The sequence below is a fragment of the Corapipo altera genome, unplaced genomic scaffold (genome assembly GCF_003945725.1).
Source record: "Corapipo altera isolate COAL_440 unplaced genomic scaffold, ASM394572v1 24b, whole genome shotgun sequence".
In the NCBI taxonomy this organism is placed as follows: domain Eukaryota; kingdom Metazoa; phylum Chordata; class Aves; order Passeriformes; family Pipridae; genus Corapipo; species Corapipo altera.
Window position 1 is genome coordinate 12,650,329 of NW_020884888.1, and position 18,528 is coordinate 12,668,856.

General features: G+C 38.7%; 2 protein-coding genes across 7 annotated transcripts in view; one reads left to right on the forward strand and one right to left on the reverse strand.

The window, feature by feature from the left end:
- Positions 1-2,495: 2,495 nt before the first annotated feature.
- Positions 2,496-10,194, reverse strand: FASTKD3 (FAST kinase domains 3). 2 transcript variants are annotated; one of them, XM_027644055.1, is made up of 7 exons: positions 10,105-10,194; positions 8,122-9,582; positions 6,877-6,962; positions 6,129-6,291; positions 4,932-5,001; positions 3,544-3,658; positions 2,496-2,782 (listed from the first exon to the last, which is right to left on the reverse strand). In XM_027644055.1, exons 2-7 carry the CDS (start codon positions 9,551-9,553, stop codon positions 2,684-2,686), a joined length of 1,965 nt encoding a protein of 654 aa, XP_027499856.1. In that variant the 5' UTR covers positions 9,554-9,582; positions 10,105-10,194; the 3' UTR covers positions 2,496-2,683. The 2 variants fall into 2 exon arrangements, with proteins under 2 accessions (XP_027499856.1, XP_027499857.1); XM_027644056.1 differs by lacking the exon at positions 10,105-10,194 and adding an exon at positions 9,670-9,757.
- A 43-nt stretch (positions 10,195-10,237) lies between these two features.
- MTRR (5-methyltetrahydrofolate-homocysteine methyltransferase reductase) overlaps positions 10,238-18,528 on the forward strand; it is a 30,617-nt gene continuing 22,326 nt past the window's right edge. The window contains exons 1-4 of one of the 5 annotated variants that reach the window (XM_027644050.1): positions 10,238-10,357; positions 11,033-11,162; positions 13,944-14,125; positions 17,741-17,894. In XM_027644050.1, the coding sequence (XP_027499851.1) occupies positions 13,982-14,125; positions 17,741-17,894 (298 nt within the window). In that variant the 5' untranslated portion in view covers positions 10,238-10,357; positions 11,033-11,162; positions 13,944-13,981. Of the gene's footprint in view, positions 10,358-10,420; positions 10,627-11,032; positions 11,163-13,943; positions 14,126-17,740; positions 17,895-18,528 lie in introns of those variants that run through there. The other 4 variants (XM_027644051.1, XM_027644052.1, XM_027644053.1 and 1 more) reach the window with 4 other exon arrangements.

Consider the following 18,528-nt stretch of genomic DNA (forward strand, 5'->3'; position numbering starts at 1 on the left):
AAGAACTTCTGAGCACTTACCATTTGAATAGACAAAATCTGGGTTTAGTTGATTTCAGACATTCATTTCACTGACTTTCACTATAGGAATGGTGTCTGACAGATTGATCTGACAAGAAAAACCATCATTGGTTCTGTATCCAATGCTGAAAAAAAGGGAAAAAAAGTAATACTAGCAGAACAAGCACTAAATAGAGCAAATGCCTAAACTTCCTTATTGCCTTGTATTCTCACTGAATCCAGTACTAAAGTTTTAAGGTAATTTCAGGAGGAGTTTCTCCTGCAGCATATGCATCAGTTTGGTTCTCAAGAGCCATTGATCCTGCTGTTGTTTAAAGCTGAGGCAGTATTGTTTGAAAAGGAACAACAACCAGATTGATCATGCCAAAATAAGGACTGGAAGTCCACAGCTTTGACTGACACTAGTTTTGTTAGTACTTACACACAGGAAACCTATGTCATTTTTGAACACAGCGAGACTTCTAGTGAAAAAATAACAGAAGCAAAAAACTTCTTAATGTGGGGCCTGGACAAGTAATAAATTAGGCAATCAATAGCACTTGTTTGACATGGTGAGAAGCAGAGCACATAGAGCAGCCCATTCAGAGAGGTGTTTGTTACTTTCGTTATTTATTACCTGCAAGTTCCTCTGTACTCAATGGACCAGGGACAAGAGGACATTAACTGCTATATTCAACAATAAATATTTCATTAAACAAGTCCAGCAGCATTAAATGAAAGGAATCAAGGTAAGAACAGTCAGAAGGAAATGTTTTCTAATAATAGAATGGTTTTTCAAAAATCAGTATCAAATGTATACCAGTAAAGAATGAGATGGAATACGGCCACATTCTTGGCAGGTTATTTTTAGTTTGGGACAGTCAGTACAAATTGCTTCTTATAAGTAGCCTTACTATATTTACATACCATCTGTGTTTGAAAAACTACTGGAAATCAAATTTGTTTGAGAACACCACCACCTTCTGGCCTGTGCGATAAATAGGCACCACCACTTCATTCACCAGAGAAAATTTGAGTCATCAAAAAACACCTGAGTTTTCCCATCTCATTTCTTTGCTTGCCTCACCCCCTTCTCATCCTTCCTCACTTTTGAAGGCCTTTCAGAGGTTGTTCCTCTGACTACTTGTTTCTCATTCAGTTCTGAGTGGTTGACTTCTCCCTTCAGTGCTCACTGTCAAAAGAATACCTTGACAAATTCTTCTGTATTAGGTATAAGTTCCTTATAAATGTCTGTAAAAACATTTCCTCTATTCTCCTTCAATTTCTCTTTTGCTAGGATGATGAAGTGTAAGGTTATTGATGTTCTGAGCTTACTGTTACACCATTGGAAAACATTTCATTACCTCTTGGTGCTCTCTCACCTGTCTGCACTGATATCCTACTGTAAGGGTTTTATACGTGCAACAAACTATCACGAACAGAATGCACAGCATGACACAGTGGAAATCATATTCTGCATCTCGATTTTGCATCTGGTAATCTCCAAGGATTGTTGGGACAATTGACACACCTGAAATTCACAAATTATTAACAGTAGCCTCAGAAGGAAAAAAGGCCACACCCTGTATCTATTGGTAAAATACACAAAATGTCAATGATGTAAAATTTTTGCCTTTATTGTATCAAAACATAACACCTAAATATCAAACTAGGTGATGCTGGGAATTCTGCTTTCTACAAATAAATAATAAGCTCACCTGAAAATGTGTTTTACGTGACAGTTCATCAAGTATACATAATATGATCAGAACTAAAGCTGTGTTGTTTTCCCTTCATCCATCTGCAAAGCAACATATTGACCCAAGTTGGGGCACACTTGTTCCGGATGAAGTGGTTACTGGTTCTGGTTCTCAGTTCCAGTATTTCTACTCATACATAAAAAAGGACTGCCACAGGACATAGTTCTTCTGAGCTTCAGAGCGTAGAGTTTCTGTAAACTGAAGGAACTTTGGAGGGCACATGTGACCCTATTTAAACAGTTTAGCTAAAACTGCCACCAAAGACAAAACTACAAACAGAATATATCCAGAACATTGGGTGCCCCCACAGAGACAGTTGGCAAGTCCATTATCCTGTGGCAGCTGTTACTTTACAAAGTAAAGCAAATCTTTTTTTTATTAAAAGCGCTCCCATTTTCTGTAAGGCATTGTTACTTATTGAACAGCATTCTACATCTGTTAAAAGCAATAAGCCAATACTGCTTCTGCAACTACTGCAAATTTTAGCTTCAGGAAAGATTCGGAAAATTACACAAACAGCTATAAGTAAATTGCACAATTTCTTCTTATACTGCCAAGAAAAGCCCCAGTTAGTAGGTAGCATGGCACATTCTTTACATTCAGACTGGTCAGTATCCTTGAATAGTCTCGTGTCTGTTTGCAGCTGCGAATTAGAATGAGTGAAATACAAGGCAAAAGCAGCACTGACTGTCTGGCACTCACATCTGTCAACTTATAATAAATACTGACACAAAACTTAAAAAAATATGATACTCTTTATTACTCTTTACATGTCAATTGTTCCAAATATTGGAAGGTTTCAAATTCAGAAGCTCAAATTATCTGAGGTGGAGTTATTTAGAAAACACCATTTTTCTTCCATGCACAGTTTTTACGCTCTGTAGTACAGGAGGTCAACCTGTGATTTAGTGGTATTCTCCAGTGTCATCTGCCGAGTCCGTATGTATGAGGAAAGATTTTTTTGTGCAGATATTCTGCCATTTTCCTGCAATTTTCTAGACTCTCTATCTCAAAATACGGAATCTGGAAACAAAACAAAAATGATTGCTGGAAATACCTTTTAATAAACAACTGGGTAAGAGAGATGTTCATTAAGCAAATGAAAAATTACACATCGAAGATTTTTCTGCTTTAAAATGAAACATTTAATCTTAAGCGTATTATTGATCTGCAAATCCCCTGAAAAGAGATTATTGTAAAACAAAGAGTGAAATCCATTACAGTTTAAACTAAGTTAGATATTATGGAGTTAGGCATATGTAATAAGTGATTGTAAATGGAAAATAAAATCTTGAAAAACTAAAAGTATGTTTAAAGGTAAAAATACCTCTACTTAATTCAACAGGCAAAATAAAGATATACTTGTTGTGAACATTTTATTTACAATACAAATCAGTTTGGGGTTTTTTTAACTCTTCCTTTTAAACCCCAAATTCAAACCTTTTAAAAAAGAATTTAATTAAAAATGCCAATTCTACAGAACTCTTACACAACATTTGCCTGTAAGTCAAGACTTGAATTGATCACTGCAGAGATGTAATCTTTCAAAAAGCCACTATTTAGCAGAAAACACAGACAGAATACACTAAGTGATCCAAGGAAGAAAAAAAGACCTTCTGTACACCCTCAAAGAGGCAAAAGCTAAGCAGAGAGAACATAATATAGTAAGGACAAGACTACATCTGCCTTGGAAATTACTTGAAACTAGTTTTAAGCATTGTAAAATAATTTTTTACATGTTTATATAGCCAGAGCAAAAGCAAATTACTGTCTTTGGACTTTACCTGCACAACTTCATAACCAAGTAACTGAAGATGTCTCTGTTTAATAGCTTCTTCTCCCAACAGATTGTGGCTATTAGCACAAAATCTATTTTGACCATCAACACAGAGGGCAATTCTAAAATCAAGCATAAGTGTAGTATGAAAGAAAAACTCCCAACAACCACTTATTTAATCACAAATACTGCAGTTCCTAAGAAGCATGAAACAATACCTCCCTTCTTACTTCCTTATATCACCTAGAATCAGATTTTGCAGGATGGGAGTTACCTAGTTCAGGACAATTTAAATCACTCAATATTAGGGCAGGAGCTGAAAGCCTGAAGTTTAGTGAAACTGATCTGAAAAGCCTTTTTTTTGCTCTGAACAAAAGTTACCATACAAGTTAATGAGAGATTGATATTTTTAATACTACCATTGGTAAGCTGTTTTGAATTCTTTTAGAAGGAAGAATACACAAAAAACTTGCCTCAGCTTGAAAGCATTTCAGCAGCTAAATTTAACTTACTAGTTTACCTGTTAAGTCCATTACACTTCAAGTCAAAGTTAAGTTTAAGCTAAATCTGTTTAAGTTAAACCTGTATGTATGATTGGCAGCATCATGGATTATAACTAAATTTTTTCTCCTTGGTTTCTATATCTACTGTTAAAAAGTTGCTTAATTTTCAGTATGTTAAGTATATTGTGACCTTATTTACAGATGAAAACTGCTATTTCAAAAAAATAGCAAAGTCCATTCTTAAGCATTTAAGCATGGGATTTTTGAAAAAATCTGTATTAGTCTCTGAGTCTTGTGAAGGTTAAGCTGGAGGAAGCATAACCTTTTCCAAGTATTTTGCTTTATTCACAGAACTGCTGTTGCAAATAACACAGGGAGGTTGCTTAACCTTATCTAAGGTTTCTCAAAATAACCCTTGTTTAATATATTTTTTAAACACCTATGCATTTGTCAATTAAAACCCCCAGCATCTGTAGCAAATATCCTCATTACACAGGATTCCTTACAGAAGTAAATTTGTGAACTAGCTTAAACTATATTAAATCTATGCAAATACACTTGATTAAAATTTAGGTTTAATTTGAAAATGAATTACAGAAGATCTAAATACATTACTAGAGGCCAAACAGGATCACTTGATCCTGACTCTCACCGGGTAAAGAGACTAATTGCCTGACACCACACAGTCAGGTGGCAAAACAATAAGCAAAAAGCACAGATTGTTAATTTTGTCCTTTTGCCAGTGGTTTTAGTGTGAAACCTTAACTTAGCTGAAGTCAATGAAAAAACTCCAAATAGTTTAAATTTTGCCAATGTTTGCCAGTGTTTCACCATGGATGCTCTTTGTCAATGTTAACCAACATTTTACCAATGGTTTCTTTTATTCTCTTACCGTTTGTGTACCTCTTCACGTTGGGCCACAGGCAATACAAAACCTTCCTCATCTAATTTAATCTCGATATCTAGTACAAATGAAAAAACAAGTGGCATTAAAACTCATTCATATAATGAACTGTTTATTCTAATTCTCATCCTCTCAGTCTTTGTTTTATAAAATAACTAAATACTATCACAATTCTTTTTTTTTCTGAATCACAAAGGCTTGCAAAAGATGTGTGTAGACTTAAAACAAATGATTGATAAACAGCAACACTTCAGCCTTTCCTACTGCTAACCAGCAAATTAGTATTCCAAGTCCACTAAAAACCATAATGTAGTCAAATGGCACCTTGCTGCTGTGGTTAGGGCCTCTGGAATTTGAGGGCTTTGTAGAGAGTCTCTCTCTCTCTCTCTCTCTGCCCCCATCCTTTACTTTTCTCATTAATTCCCTAGTTTCATAGGTTATGTCAATTTGCAAACATGAGTTTTGAACCTAAACCCTGCCAACTTCAACACCCAGGTAGAAGTTGAAGGCAGAAAAAGTCTGGAATCATCCCTCTCTTTTATTTTTTTTTTTTTTAAATCCCTCTGACATCCATGGCATCCAAGAGGCCCTTCCCTCAACATTGTATTATCATCCAACCCTCCTGGGCACACATCCTTCCTCATCACTACCATCTCTGTTTCCTTTCCTGCCTCATGAAACACTATTTTGCTCACTCCTCTCTTTCAGCCCACAAACCCCCACTAACTATATGTAATCAGTTGTTCTTGCTGAGGGGAAAGAAGCCCAGCAGGGCACAAGGCTGCCCACCTTCCAGTTCTTCCTTTCTCTACTCACCACTAAAGTGGGGAGAGCACACAAGTGGCACTGCCTCATTTTGCTTTACATTATACAAATTGTTTAAAGGATAAGGAGCTGATAGTAAATATACAGAATGCAACAGTTAGCAGCTATTTTCAGTACAGACAGGCTGCGTGAATTCCAAGAAATGCTGTAGTTCTTTTCTCCCCCTTTTCTTCTTTCTGACTGTAAAAATGGATTTAGTTAAAGTTCCCAAGATGTTTCCCCATTTCAGACCTTCTACAGAGTTTTGTATTCCAGTTTACTTTTTCTGTATTTGCAGAATTTAGAATGCTTACAAAGGGAATTAAAGTTTTGGCAGGATAAACTCCCATTTAATTACTAATCTAAAGAAATGTTACTTACCAACTACATAGAAATATGGTGTTGATACTTCTGATGCAAAATATATTCTTTTTTTTAGTAAATAAAGTAATCCAGTCTTCACCCTTTTAAGGAGGTGAACATCACAAGACCTGTGAGGCATCGGAAAGGCCTTTACTTGATACTTTGGAAGGAGTTTCGGACCCTACATAAGGACAGAACACCAAATCAAACAAAAGAAAAAGGAGATAACATTTTTGTAATTAACTCATTAATGTAGCAAAATGTGTTCTGTGCATTTCAAAGTCAAGTCTGTTGAGAGACCTACAGTTTGAGGTACGATCTGCTGGAAACTTAAAATCCCCCAAACAACCACCAGAACTCCCTCATCAAGCTTCTGCACTGTCATGCTGAATATGCTCATGAGAAATGCACAACTGTTTCCATTCCTCTCCAGTCAGGCCAACATCAAAGTGTGCCTGATCTCTTTGTGCTTTGCAACTTCACAAGCCAAACATAGAAACAAAACAGCTGTTGGAAAAGTATTTGGAAATACAAAAAAGGTACTTTAATAACTTAAGAGTTAAGTTAGTTCTGTCAAACACACAAATATATCAAGTCAATCAATCAGGCAGAAATGCTTCATATTTTTACCAAGAGAAAAAAAGCTACTATTTTGTCCATTTCGAATATTTTTATGGGAAAGACAGTCCTCAACTAATTATAAAAAGGGTCCCAGTGAACTTATCACCTCTTGTTAACATCAATTCTGGTTTCATGTGTACTGTACCTCATAAAATGGGCACTCCAGGGTGACAGTCAGAAAAAGCTGGGTTAGCTGGGAGGTGACAACTCCGTTCAAACCAGGTGGCTGAGCTGAAACAACAACATTCAGGCTTTCAGGTGTACCTTCAACAAAGTATCTTTACACAAGCCACCAGGCAGAAGTCAGGAAAAGCTATTCAGTTTAATGTGCAGAGATCTTTACAATCGATCAATTTACTTGATCGTTACAATTCTCAGTAACTGTTTGAATGAACAGAAAGATCAGTGTGAAATGACAGAGTTAGAAAAATGAGGGAATTATTTACAGAAATATCAACATAAAAAATATACAACTAGCAAGATCTTAGTTAAAACTGTCATATTCTTTCACCAAAAGAAATGAGGATCTCAGAGATACTGGACATTCTACAGAGAATAAGTTTGAGTGGAGGTCTTGGATAAATATCCCCTTCCAATAACTCCTTCTCCCCAAGTTATAATACCAGAATTTCATTGTTTCACCCTTTTTTTTTTTTTTTTTATCTGCAAGCAGTGGATAATACCAAATAACTTCTGGAGATTTGTCTGTGTCATAAAAATCAACCCCTTAAGGTATTTCATGTTAACAAAAAATAAAGTAACCAAATTTCTAATCACTTTGAACTTAGTTTTATTAACAGAGCAATCTTAGCTGAGATCTTAAGAAGTCACTCACCTTTCTGGCATAGCTTACATCTCTCTGTAATGACACTAAAAATGCTTTACTATCTAACACAGAATTTCTTAAAATGTTGTGTTGTTCATAATAGGTTTGTGTCCAAAAGTATTGAAATGTGCAATAATTAGAGCCAAGGTCAGGCTATCACATGGGAGATGTTCTAGCAGCCTGTATGAGACAAATGACAAACATGGGGAAAACCAGGTCACTATTTTCTAGAAAAACTGAAGGATTAACTGAAATAAATTTTGAAAGGGAATTCAAGTCTCTGTTTAAGATTGTACAGTCAAATTTTCAAACTCATCTAAATGATATAACATTAAAGACAACTGCAACTGTGACAAGGAAGCATCACTCTTTGGCCTCCTTATCATTATTGTATTGAATCACTTAAAGCCACGTCACAGAATATTCTGAGTTGGAAGGGACCCATAAGTATCATCAGGTCATTGCCGATTTGACAGAGAGTGATAAAAAAATGTATGCTTGACAAGAGACAAACCACATAGTAGAAAAAACGTGGAACATCCTTAGAGAAACACAGCTCCTTACCTTGAAGCTTTTGTAGAAAATAGGGACTAAATATTTTTGGCAGAAAATTTAGTGGATAACGTTGAATAAGGACACACGAGTGTAGCAGGTTCACCAAGGTGTGAGGCTGAAAGTGACTAAGCCGAGTGTGCAGAACAGTTTCAAGCCTCCTAAACAAGGAAGAAGCACTTGGAGGCAGATAGTTAAGAGTCCCAAATGGTATAACATATTCAGCAACCTGCTCAGTGGTAAGTCTGTCAGCACTGGAAATGAAACTTTCTGCCACTGCATCAAAGATGGGCTTTGAAAGGATCGCCTTTTTGCAGCAATACTGCATGACTTTGCAGACTGTTTGAGGATGCATGGTAAGGATGGACTGAGGGACATGCACTTCCAGCGCCTCTGTAAAAATTTGTTCACGATGTCCAAAGTATAGGAAGGCATCCAGGACATTTACCAGTTCATAATCCGTGAAATATGGAACTTGCTTAGCAGAATGTTTACACAGTGCAGTAACTAAGGCAACTGTCTGAGTCTGACAAAGAACCACCAGTGAATTCAGTATTACACTTGCAAAGTTTGGGCTTAGCTGGGAAACTGCAGGTAAAGTGACGCTGTTCAGTCTGTTTAGCAAGTTTTGGTATTGTTTCCTTTCCCTGGCAGTCACCTGCAGTATCTTATAAACCATCACTATTTCCCTTGGACTCCACTTCTCAATGTCTTTTTCTTGCATGTGGTTCACAATTTGTTCCAGCATCGCACAACTTGGGCTTTCCAACTCAAGCAAACTCTCTCCAAGAGCACACAGATTTTCAACAGTCAACTGTGCCTTACCAAGTCTCTCCTCACTCTCTGAAAGCAAGCTTGCCATCAACGTGCTCTGTGGATCTATACGTAGCATTACCAAAGCCTGCAATGCGTTCAACAGCCCAGTGTTTGACAGTTTTGAAGATTCAAATTCAAATTGCAAGCATAATGCCCTGAAAACTTCATTCTCTAACACTCCAGGGTTTTTCAGACCACTGTCATCCACCTCAACTTCAGAAATCCTCTGCAGGGCTCCTGAGGCCATAGTATCAGACATGACTTCTAGAGAGCTAAGAAAGTCAAAAATCTCTTCTGATGTACAAAGGTTGTTCAACTTCTTGAAAAATAATTGTTCATCCATCCACATGTTATCAGATTTAATACAGTTCTCAGTATCTCCACAGAGACGCACAGTTTCTTTAACAGAAAGTGACTGCAGCCGTAGTTGAATGTGGTTTTTTCTACAAAACATATACTGAGATTTATCTTTGACACATAGCATCCTCATGGCTACAGAGCTACAGCACTGGGGCTTTTGCTGCCCCTTGATGAAGCTCAATCTCTTGCTTAGGGTCATCAAAACAGACCTGCTTGCTGGTGTGCTGGATGAACAAAACTGGAAACTTTTTCGGCTAATCAAAGCCATATTGAATCAAGTGGGTTCTGAAATAATACCTAGAGGAAGAAAAATACATATAAACATATAGTTTGGGAAACAGCACTAGTGTCATTAAAACGCAGCAAAAAAAAAAAAAAAAAGACCTCTTTTGGCGGCTGGAGAGGACTGGGACGATCCCTCTGCCACAAACATCAGCGCAAGGCAATGCAAAGAAAAGAAAGTGCCGGGAGCGGCGAGACCCGCGCGACAGGCTGCAGCGCATCTCTGCCCCTTGTTTCCCTAAGATCACTACGGGAGAGGAGCGGGGCACAAATACGGACGTCTCCCCGAGCAGAAACTGTGGGGCGGCGCTTTGCCCTCCACCCTGCGGCCCGGGCGCTGGGCGAGTCTGACACGGGAGGGGCAGCACGGGCGCGGCTCCTCCATCCCTCTCCGCCTCACAGCCCCCACGTCCCTCCCGCCCCAAGCGCCTACTGCTGCTACTGCTACTGCTGCCGCCACTGCTGCCAAGGAACGGGGCCGCGCTCCATCCGTCCCGGGGGCACGCGGCAGTGGCGGGAGCGCCGCTGGAGCCTCACCTCCGCCGCCATGACGGCCAGCGCGGCGCCTGCCGGGATTTTCCGGCGCTCTGCTGGCGGCACCTCCGGGCGCCGGCAGGAGCCCCCGCCCCCTCCCCGCAGCCCACCCCCTCCAGCTCCGCCCCGGCTCGTCTCGGTCGCCTCCTCGCCGTCGCTGCGCCCGGCTTGGCGCGGCTCTGCCGGGACGGTCGCGGAGCGCGGGCTGGCACTTTGCCTCGAGAGTGGGATTTGTGGATCGCGTCCTCCAGCGCAAGTACTCCCGTACCCCGCTGCGGGGGATAGCGGGCTCCGGGCGGGGCAGATGCGCGGGGGGGGTTTATATCTGTCTTGGCGGTAGAGTGAAAGTGGTTCTGAGCAAGTCAACAGGTGTTGAAAAAGGGGCTTGGGAGTGGCGTTTACGCCTCTGAAGGCACGGTCCCACAACTCGGTTCAGAGCCACTCGGGAGAATGTAAAACCACTGCACTGAAGTTTCTTGCTTTTTTATCCGGTCCGTGGCCACTGAGTTCGACATATTTGACAGAGTAGGTACATGACGTGCGTGGTCTGGCCCTGCAGTAATTGCCAGGGCCAGCACGTGTCGTGCAGTGGCATTCACGGATGGCTTGTCGGGTGTTGACTTACGAGTCTGATAGACTCCCTGCTAATCTTCTGTCGACTCTTAGCTTTTTTTGACTTTTCCATATACTGGATCAGATGAGCTATAATTTAGAATTTCATCCTTAGTTTCATGTTAAACCCTGCTTTGATCCAGCAAATCCCAGATAGTTTTCTCAGCTTAAAGATTGTTTTTTAAATGTGCAGCTACCAACACAACAACATGTTAAAGGCTGTTGGTGTAGTAATACTGTTAAAGTTAGAAGGATTCTCTCGATCGAGCTAGAAACCTCGATAGTAAAGAATTACCATTTTCCCCCCTCTTCATTCCAGTTAAACTTGCATCATGTAAGTGCAAATGCCATATCATCTTTGAAGAGTGTATAGTGCAGCAGAGCAGGAGAAGTGTGGGCAGCATGTTCATCTAAGAGCGTGTTGCTGGTTTATGGTTGTTCATCGGCAGGTAGGCATGACTAATTTTTCTTTCTTTGAGCAAGCATCCCTTGATGAGTTTGTGCATGGGGCTCTTTTCGGTTGTTAACAGAAGACATGTTTGAATCATAATCAAAGGAGTTTATTGGTCTATTGATGACATAATTAACTGTTAGGGAGTTAAATTAACTACTGTTTAATCAGTTGATTGAATTACATATTCAAGATCAATAGCAACAGCGCAACAGATAGGATGCTAGGCACTTACAAAATGTTAATAAATGCCTGCAAATATTTAAATAGCATTCTGTATCTAATTCCAAGGAACTGTCTAATTATGGCCTCTCCCATTCCCACAAAGATGCATTCACACTTACATACACACACAGTACCCTCTCAGGATGCATATGCATCTCCAGCATCATCCGCTCTTCTGGCCACATGGATTCTCTTGTTTCCACATGCCTTCTGAAGGAAGTACAGTTGCTCCAGTTTTGCTATGCAATCTACTAGTCCACTCACCAGTGAAAAAAACTCTCCCCAAGATCACATATATGCACCAAAAATGGGTATGATTACTTTTTGCACCCTTTATTGTTGCTGTGGGTGGAGTGGTATAAGCTTACAATGTCTTGTGGAGATCGCGGCTGCTCTGCCTGACCTGGGCAGAGGTCATGGCACTGTTGGAGCAACACTGACCATGTCAGACCACATTGTGACTGGTGTTCTTTTTGTTACCCTCTCCTTTCCGCCTACTAAAATTTTTGTGCTGCTCAAGGATGAATGTCTTCCCAAGCTGAGTCTTGTTTGAAGTCTGTTGGTAGTCCCTTGGTTATAATGTTGGCAGCTTACCCTTCAGCTTTTTGTGTATAGAAGGCTTCTATGCTACGATGTGGTCCCAGTGGAAAACTGATTATCTGTCTCCCTTTTTGAGATATGAGAAAGAATATAGTAATGAAATGCCGCTTCATCTTTATTGGGTTTATCCAATTTTAGTCAGGCGATGCCTCCTGCTGACAAGAGAATTAGGTGAAAACACAGCACATGACTGGGGTGAATCTGCATTACAACAGGGATCTGAGGGTATTTGAATTGTATTTACACTATTATATTTGAATCTTCATAGTTACCATGTCAGCACATTTCTTTGTATTTCTTCTGGAAAAGGAGGGTTACGAATCATTCTGTGTATTGTTTTGTTGTATGCATCTTCTGTGCACATGCACGTGAAGCTGTTTATGTAAACAAATTTATTTAAAATGACTGTTAGGGTAATCATTAATATTTTGAGGTAATACATGTAATCAATTTAAGGTGAAACCTATAACGCAAAATATAGTAGAAGAAAATACAATGAAAACCTCAAAATTTTCTAGTAAATACACTTTTCATGGAATTCACGTGTGTTACAGGCACTGTACTCTTAAGAACTGTCACTTAGTTTTACTACTTCTGATGTATAATTATGCTTTAAAAAAAATTCCCATAGGAGAAACCTTCCACAGTACTGTGGGGGGAAATATCTTGCCATATCAATGGAGTACAATATTGTTCTTTTACAATTGAACCATGTTTGTTTTTCCTTGAGAGAAACAGAAAAGAGATGCCTCAGATTACATAGCCACAGGTTTCCATAAATCAGCACGTGTGGCTTTCTGTAGCTGAAGCTCTGTGGGGGCAATAGGTGAAGTACAGTAAATGAGGCCCAGACACATGAAAAATATCTCAAGTTGGGAACTGAAAATTACTCAGTTGTAATTCTATGTATCTGAGTTCTACTGCAGCTCCTTATCAATGACAATATATTGACAGAAGATTAATTTGTAATGTCCATGTGAAAGACGTTCTGTCTTTCTTATTTACTGCTGCTTGAAATTTTTCTTGCATCTGTTGTGTTCTCTGTGTCAAAATCATGGAAGAAAACTTCTTGGATTCAAACTTTCATGGGACAGGTGAATGGATAAGGTTATGCATCTCATTCATCCTACTGCTTATGAGAACTTTGTGAAGGAGTGTTATTTTACACTATGGCAGATTTCTCTAAGATTGTTTCTGACTTTTAGGAGAAAAAACCCCAAACGATAAATTCCATAGTTCACAGAATCACAAAATTGTCTGAGTTGGAAGGGACCCTCAAGGATCATGCAGTCCAGCTCTTAAGTGAATGGTCCATATGGTGATCAAACCTATGACCTTGCTGTTATTAGCACCAGGCTCTAACTGGCTGAGCTAATCTCACGGTCAAGTTCCACTTGTGTAAGAAACTCCTTTTTGAAATGTGAAATAAAAATCAATGGTTTTGCTCCAAAGTACAGACATAGTGTACAGTAAAGTCATTTGGGCAAAAAATACTGATTTCAGAAAAGAAGAAACTAAGAGTTCTATTTTTTTTCTCAGGCTTCATAGTTTGACTTCACCATGTTATGTTTGGTTTTCAGATACATCTTAGAAAAGTGAACAAAGCGGTCATTGACTTGAAATTGAAAATATAACTTATGTAATAAAAATAATATATATTTTCATAAAAATAGTTTTTGTGTTGTATTGTTTACAAACTAGATTCTTAATATTGGAGATATTGCAATATTATTGCAACATCAAGGCATTACAGCACACAGGACCAATACTATGAGTCCTTCAAAACCTGGTCTGCAAAGCTTAGTTGTGAGAAATGGCTTCTCTTCAGAGTAGAAACCTCATTTCCAAGTTAAACACCAGTACTGCTATCTCTTTTGAATATCATAAGCAAAGTAAAATCTTGCTGTTCTGCTTACAATAAATTCACTTTTTCTAATTCTTTTTTCCCCTGCAGTGTCTATAGAAAAAAGTAAAAATCCTGTGTTTTGGGAAATGTGCTGTGATTCAAAAAGGAGGTTTTTGCTCCTCTATGCAACACAAAAGGGGCAGGCAAAAGCCATAGCTGAGGAAATATGGCAGCAAGCAGGTACCCATGGACTTGAAGCTGATATGCACTGTATAAGTGAAATGGATAAGGTGAGATACTCCACACTGTTTTGAAAAATAAGTATTTAAGAACTGCATTTTTCTTCATGTGCTTGAGTGATGGCCCTTTATAATCATGAAGGCTACCTGATGCACCCACCTAAAATATACCATTGAATTTTAAATTTTTTTCCTTGTGAATCACTAATTTGGACTAATACTCACAGTCGCTTAGTAGCCTTCTGCCAAAGATACATGTTTCTTGTGACTTTTTTTATTAGAACTGTAAATTTTTATCTCTCTTCTAACAATAATTCAGTGATTTCTTGAAAAATATTTATTTATGCAGTAAGGTAAGGTCTTTGTTCTGTTTCTTTTGTTGCATTGATGTTCTGTGTGCTGTTAACTGTGGGCTCCAGCATGGCCTGGAGCTTTTGTGGGGTCTTCTTGTGTTGCTTAGCATATGTGCTCACTTCAGTTCCCACAGGATTCACTCAAGTTATATTCTAGAAAAAGATAAAAAGCTTGTCTGGAGCAAGGAAGTGGCTTTTTGTTACTTGCTGTTATCCAAGAGTAAGAATATGAAAACTATTAGTGTTTAACTAAAAGCAATATGGAGTGTAATTTCCTTCACAAAGTACTTTCAACTCTATGTTCTCAAACAAAAGCATATAAAAACCATAAAAAACAATCAAAACTGGATAGCCTGGTATTTCGTATGGGACGAGAAGAAAATAACACCTAAAAGATTTTTTTTCATGCACTTGAAAATGTGAGATATTTTGAATGAATGTTCACTAGGTATGTAGCTGAACGTTACAAAGATACTTCTACGCAGCTAGCTTGGAATGTGAAGATTCTCCTTATATCATTCCATTTAATTTCTTTTTCTTTTAACAGGTGGTAGACAGGATATTTCTACCTCTTGAATAAATCTATTCTGTCAAATTTGGCAAGACAACTCAGAGCTACAGGTTCATGATGAGGTAGAAATATGTACTGAATTGAGAATCTGAGAATTAGGCACTGAGGAAAAAGTAATTTCTGCAGCTTTGTAGATTTTATCACATAAGCTTCTGGTTTTTCCCTGTTTGTCAGTTAGAAGGTCCATCTTTATGTAGCTGTTGGGTATTTTCAGATTTTGTCATCACTTAAAGGGATTGCTGTGATGGTGTATGGATGGAGTAGGTGACTAGAGAGTCAATACTCATAAATGTGATCCTCTTGCCATACAAAAGTGGATGGTCAAATACTGCTCAGATCTCAGAAACACTGGCTGTTTCCAAGTAGTGTCTCCCACCTACAGTCTCATGGATGAGAAAAGGTCATAAATCTTTGGTTGGTTATGGTGATTGCTTTTTATGGAAGACTGAAATGAAGTGGAAGTGAGGTAGTAGCAGTGAAAAATGTGAGGCTGAATGGAGTTCGTCTTGGGTCACAGTGTGTGTAGTCAGCCTTGGATGAGTTACATGAATAACTGCATTTGTCATGATATGTATTATTCTGGATAAGACAAACCTGGGTGTCTGATTCTGTCCTCTTCCTTCAGTAAATTAGTAAATTTAGTGAATTTTTATGTGATACCACTAGACTCTTACTTTCTTTACTTGAAGAATTTGCTTTTGTTTATAAATGCAGTAGTCACCTGTGGGAATGCACTGCAGAAGCTGTTGTGTTTGTACTTATCAAATCAGCTGTGGAAGTTTTGAAAATCAGGGTTCTTATTGCAACAGGACCCTTAAGGCCTTTTTTTGTACAACTCATACTTCAGTTTTGGAAGTCACAGGATTTTGTGGGTACTTGGAGTTCACCTGAATTTGTAAAAGACAAAACCTGTCTTTGGAATGTTCCTGGACCACAACTCATTGAAGTCTGGCAAAGTAATCAGGGAATATCCTTGCATGCTTAATCTGTTCGCTTACACTTCTCTAGGCATCTACTGTAGGCCACTGTCAGAGGTGGGACTCTGTTCCAGTAGTAATTTAAGTTGACCATACAACTGCTTTTAGGTTCTTCAAGAAGGATTTGGAAACACTGCCAAAAACCCCTTTATACTCTGTTTCTCTGTATTCCTAATATTTTGGGTTGTAGGTGTCAGGTAATTTTTTACATGGCTTGACAAGGGGATAAGGTTTGAATGATCTATGAAGTGAAAAGTTTAGAACATAACTCCTCAAACTCTGAAGTTTTGAGTTGCAGTCCTGAAACTGCTTTAAGTGAAACACAGCATCTGTTGCAATCTTTATTTTCTCATAACCCTACTATTTTTATTAAACTTGGAATACTGGAAGAGAATTTAAACTGCAACCTCCAGGGAGCAGTAGAAGGAGCTTAGGTTACTTATTATGGCAAAAATGAGGCTAAGGAGTGATCTAATAGCAGCCTACATGAGCCAAACTCTTCTTAGCAGCAGAAAACTGTATAACAGGAGGACAAATTCACTGACTGCCATCTGATAAACTCAGATGTGACACTAGTGGAGAAGTTCTTCTGGATGAAAGAAGAAAAGGGGAATCTCTACCCTTTAGAAGTTTTCAAAATTCAGCCAGAGTTGTAGCTGACCAAGTGCAGTGCTGGCAGTTAGTCCCACTTGGGGTGTGGGGTGGCGTTGGTGACCTCCAGAGGTCACTCACTCCTGAACAAGGTGTCTGTGGAGCCGTGTTTCACCCAGGTCAGTGGCTGGCTGCATGGTTCAATACCCATAGGCTGTAGGGGTGCTGTGAGAGCAAGTTGTGTGGGTGACCTGACCGACAGCATGCTAGCACAGTGCCCAACCCGCTATTGGTGGAAAGCTGGAATAATCAAAGAATCTGAATGATTTTTACTTGAGAAGTAATAAATGGTTGCACGAGACCCGAATTTATGGAACTGACACACAGTCCCTAGTACAGGCAGTTCTTGTCAACCTGGTATAGTGGGAGTAGCCCCTATGAAACTGGGAAATACGGAAGATCGCTATTAGCAAAGGGGAGAGAAGTGAATTGGGGGCAGGGTGAAGGGGCCAAAATTAGTCAGGCTATAGAGTACAGTGAGTGATTATCACTGTTCAGAGCTACCTTAGTTCTCCCAAAGCACAGGGTTCTTTTGTGGAAAGAGATGTAACATTGAAGTTGTCAGACAGAACCAAATGATACTTAATGGAACTTAGAAGTGATCCCCACAGTTTGTATGGCCACACTCCACTTATCTGTGTGAAATTATGGTGTTTTTTGATAATATAAACAGAAATACTTTTTCCACTTGACAAATTAAATACTGTAGGGGTTGCATATTTAAGCTGCCGGAGTGCAGTTTTGAGGTATTCTTCATGTGTGTATCAGCCTGCTCAAAATGCTGCCGTTTGACATTTGTGTATGGGATCGTAGGATATTTCAGGTTGGAAGAGACTTCATGAGGCTATCTTGCAGCAGGGTCAGTTGAGGTCAGAGCAGGTTCCTCATGGCTTTACCCAATCTGATCTTGAAAATTCCAAACAAGATTATAATTTGCATCCCCAAAATTACTTGTAATTACTTTAAAGACTTTCTGTGGTTTAATATAGGTAAAATGAAATTAAGTGTTTTTCTGTGTACCTTTGGGAAGAAGAAGGGCAGAAGATAGATTATCTAAGGCCACAAATAGGTATCAAATGGCACCTTGTAATTTAACTTTTCCTATTGCTTGTAGTATAACCTGGAAACAGAAAAGGATCCTGTGGTTATTGTTATTTCCACTACTGGTACTGGAGACCCACCAGACACTGCCCGCAAGTTTGTAAAGAAAATTCAAGACTCAACCTTGCCACCTGATCATTTCGCACATCTCCAGTATGGATTGCTAGGTGATTTAGTATTTTCTATATTATTGCAGAACTTGTCTGTCAGTGAGTGATTTTTGTCTTTTTTACTTCTGAATAGGTTGGTTGGGGTTTTTTAAGTGCTTATAAAACATTAATTTTTAAAATATAAACACTTTTTTTGTGTAATGTCCTCTATGACCAGTAAAGGAAAAATGTCACCGAAATTATCTGAATGTAAGCTACTAATGTAATTTTTTATTGTTTAATTTTCTTTGCATAAAAAACATATGATGTAAGCTATCTATAACTGTTAAAGTTTTAATTTCATGTCAGATCTCTAGGAACTAGATTAGTTTACTTGACTGTGTGAGTCATTGGGCCTTTTTCTATACAGAGGGAAAGGCAGTATAAAATGTTCTTAAAAACAAGGGTTTTAAGATCATCCCATCCCTTTAAATTTGCAGTAATGTTTTAATTTTGAATCTCATATTTATCAGGAGAAGGAGTGTAACATTATCTTAAACATGGGTAAGCAAAATACAGATTTGGCAAAATACACGTGATGTATCTTGAGCTGATGATAAGGTCAGTTTGTTGAGTTTTCAGATTGCATTTATAAACAAACTCCAGAAACATCTGTTTAACCTAGGTTATTTTTATCTGACAAGTTTTAAGT

Bases quoted from the DNA above. Each gene is read 5' to 3' on its own strand.
- FASTKD3 (XM_027644055.1), bottom strand. From the start codon at position 9,553: ATGGCTTTGATTAGCCGAAAAAGTTTCCAGTTTTGTTCATCCAGCACA. The intron at 6,292-6,876 runs GTACAGTACACA...GTCCTTATGTAG, and splicing joins TGGAGTGCCCATTTTATGAG to GGTCCGAAACTCCTTCCAAA. The intron at 2,783-3,543 runs GTAAAGTCCAAA...TTTTGTTTCCAG, and splicing joins TTGGTTATGAAGTTGTGCAG to ATTCCGTATTTTGAGATAGA.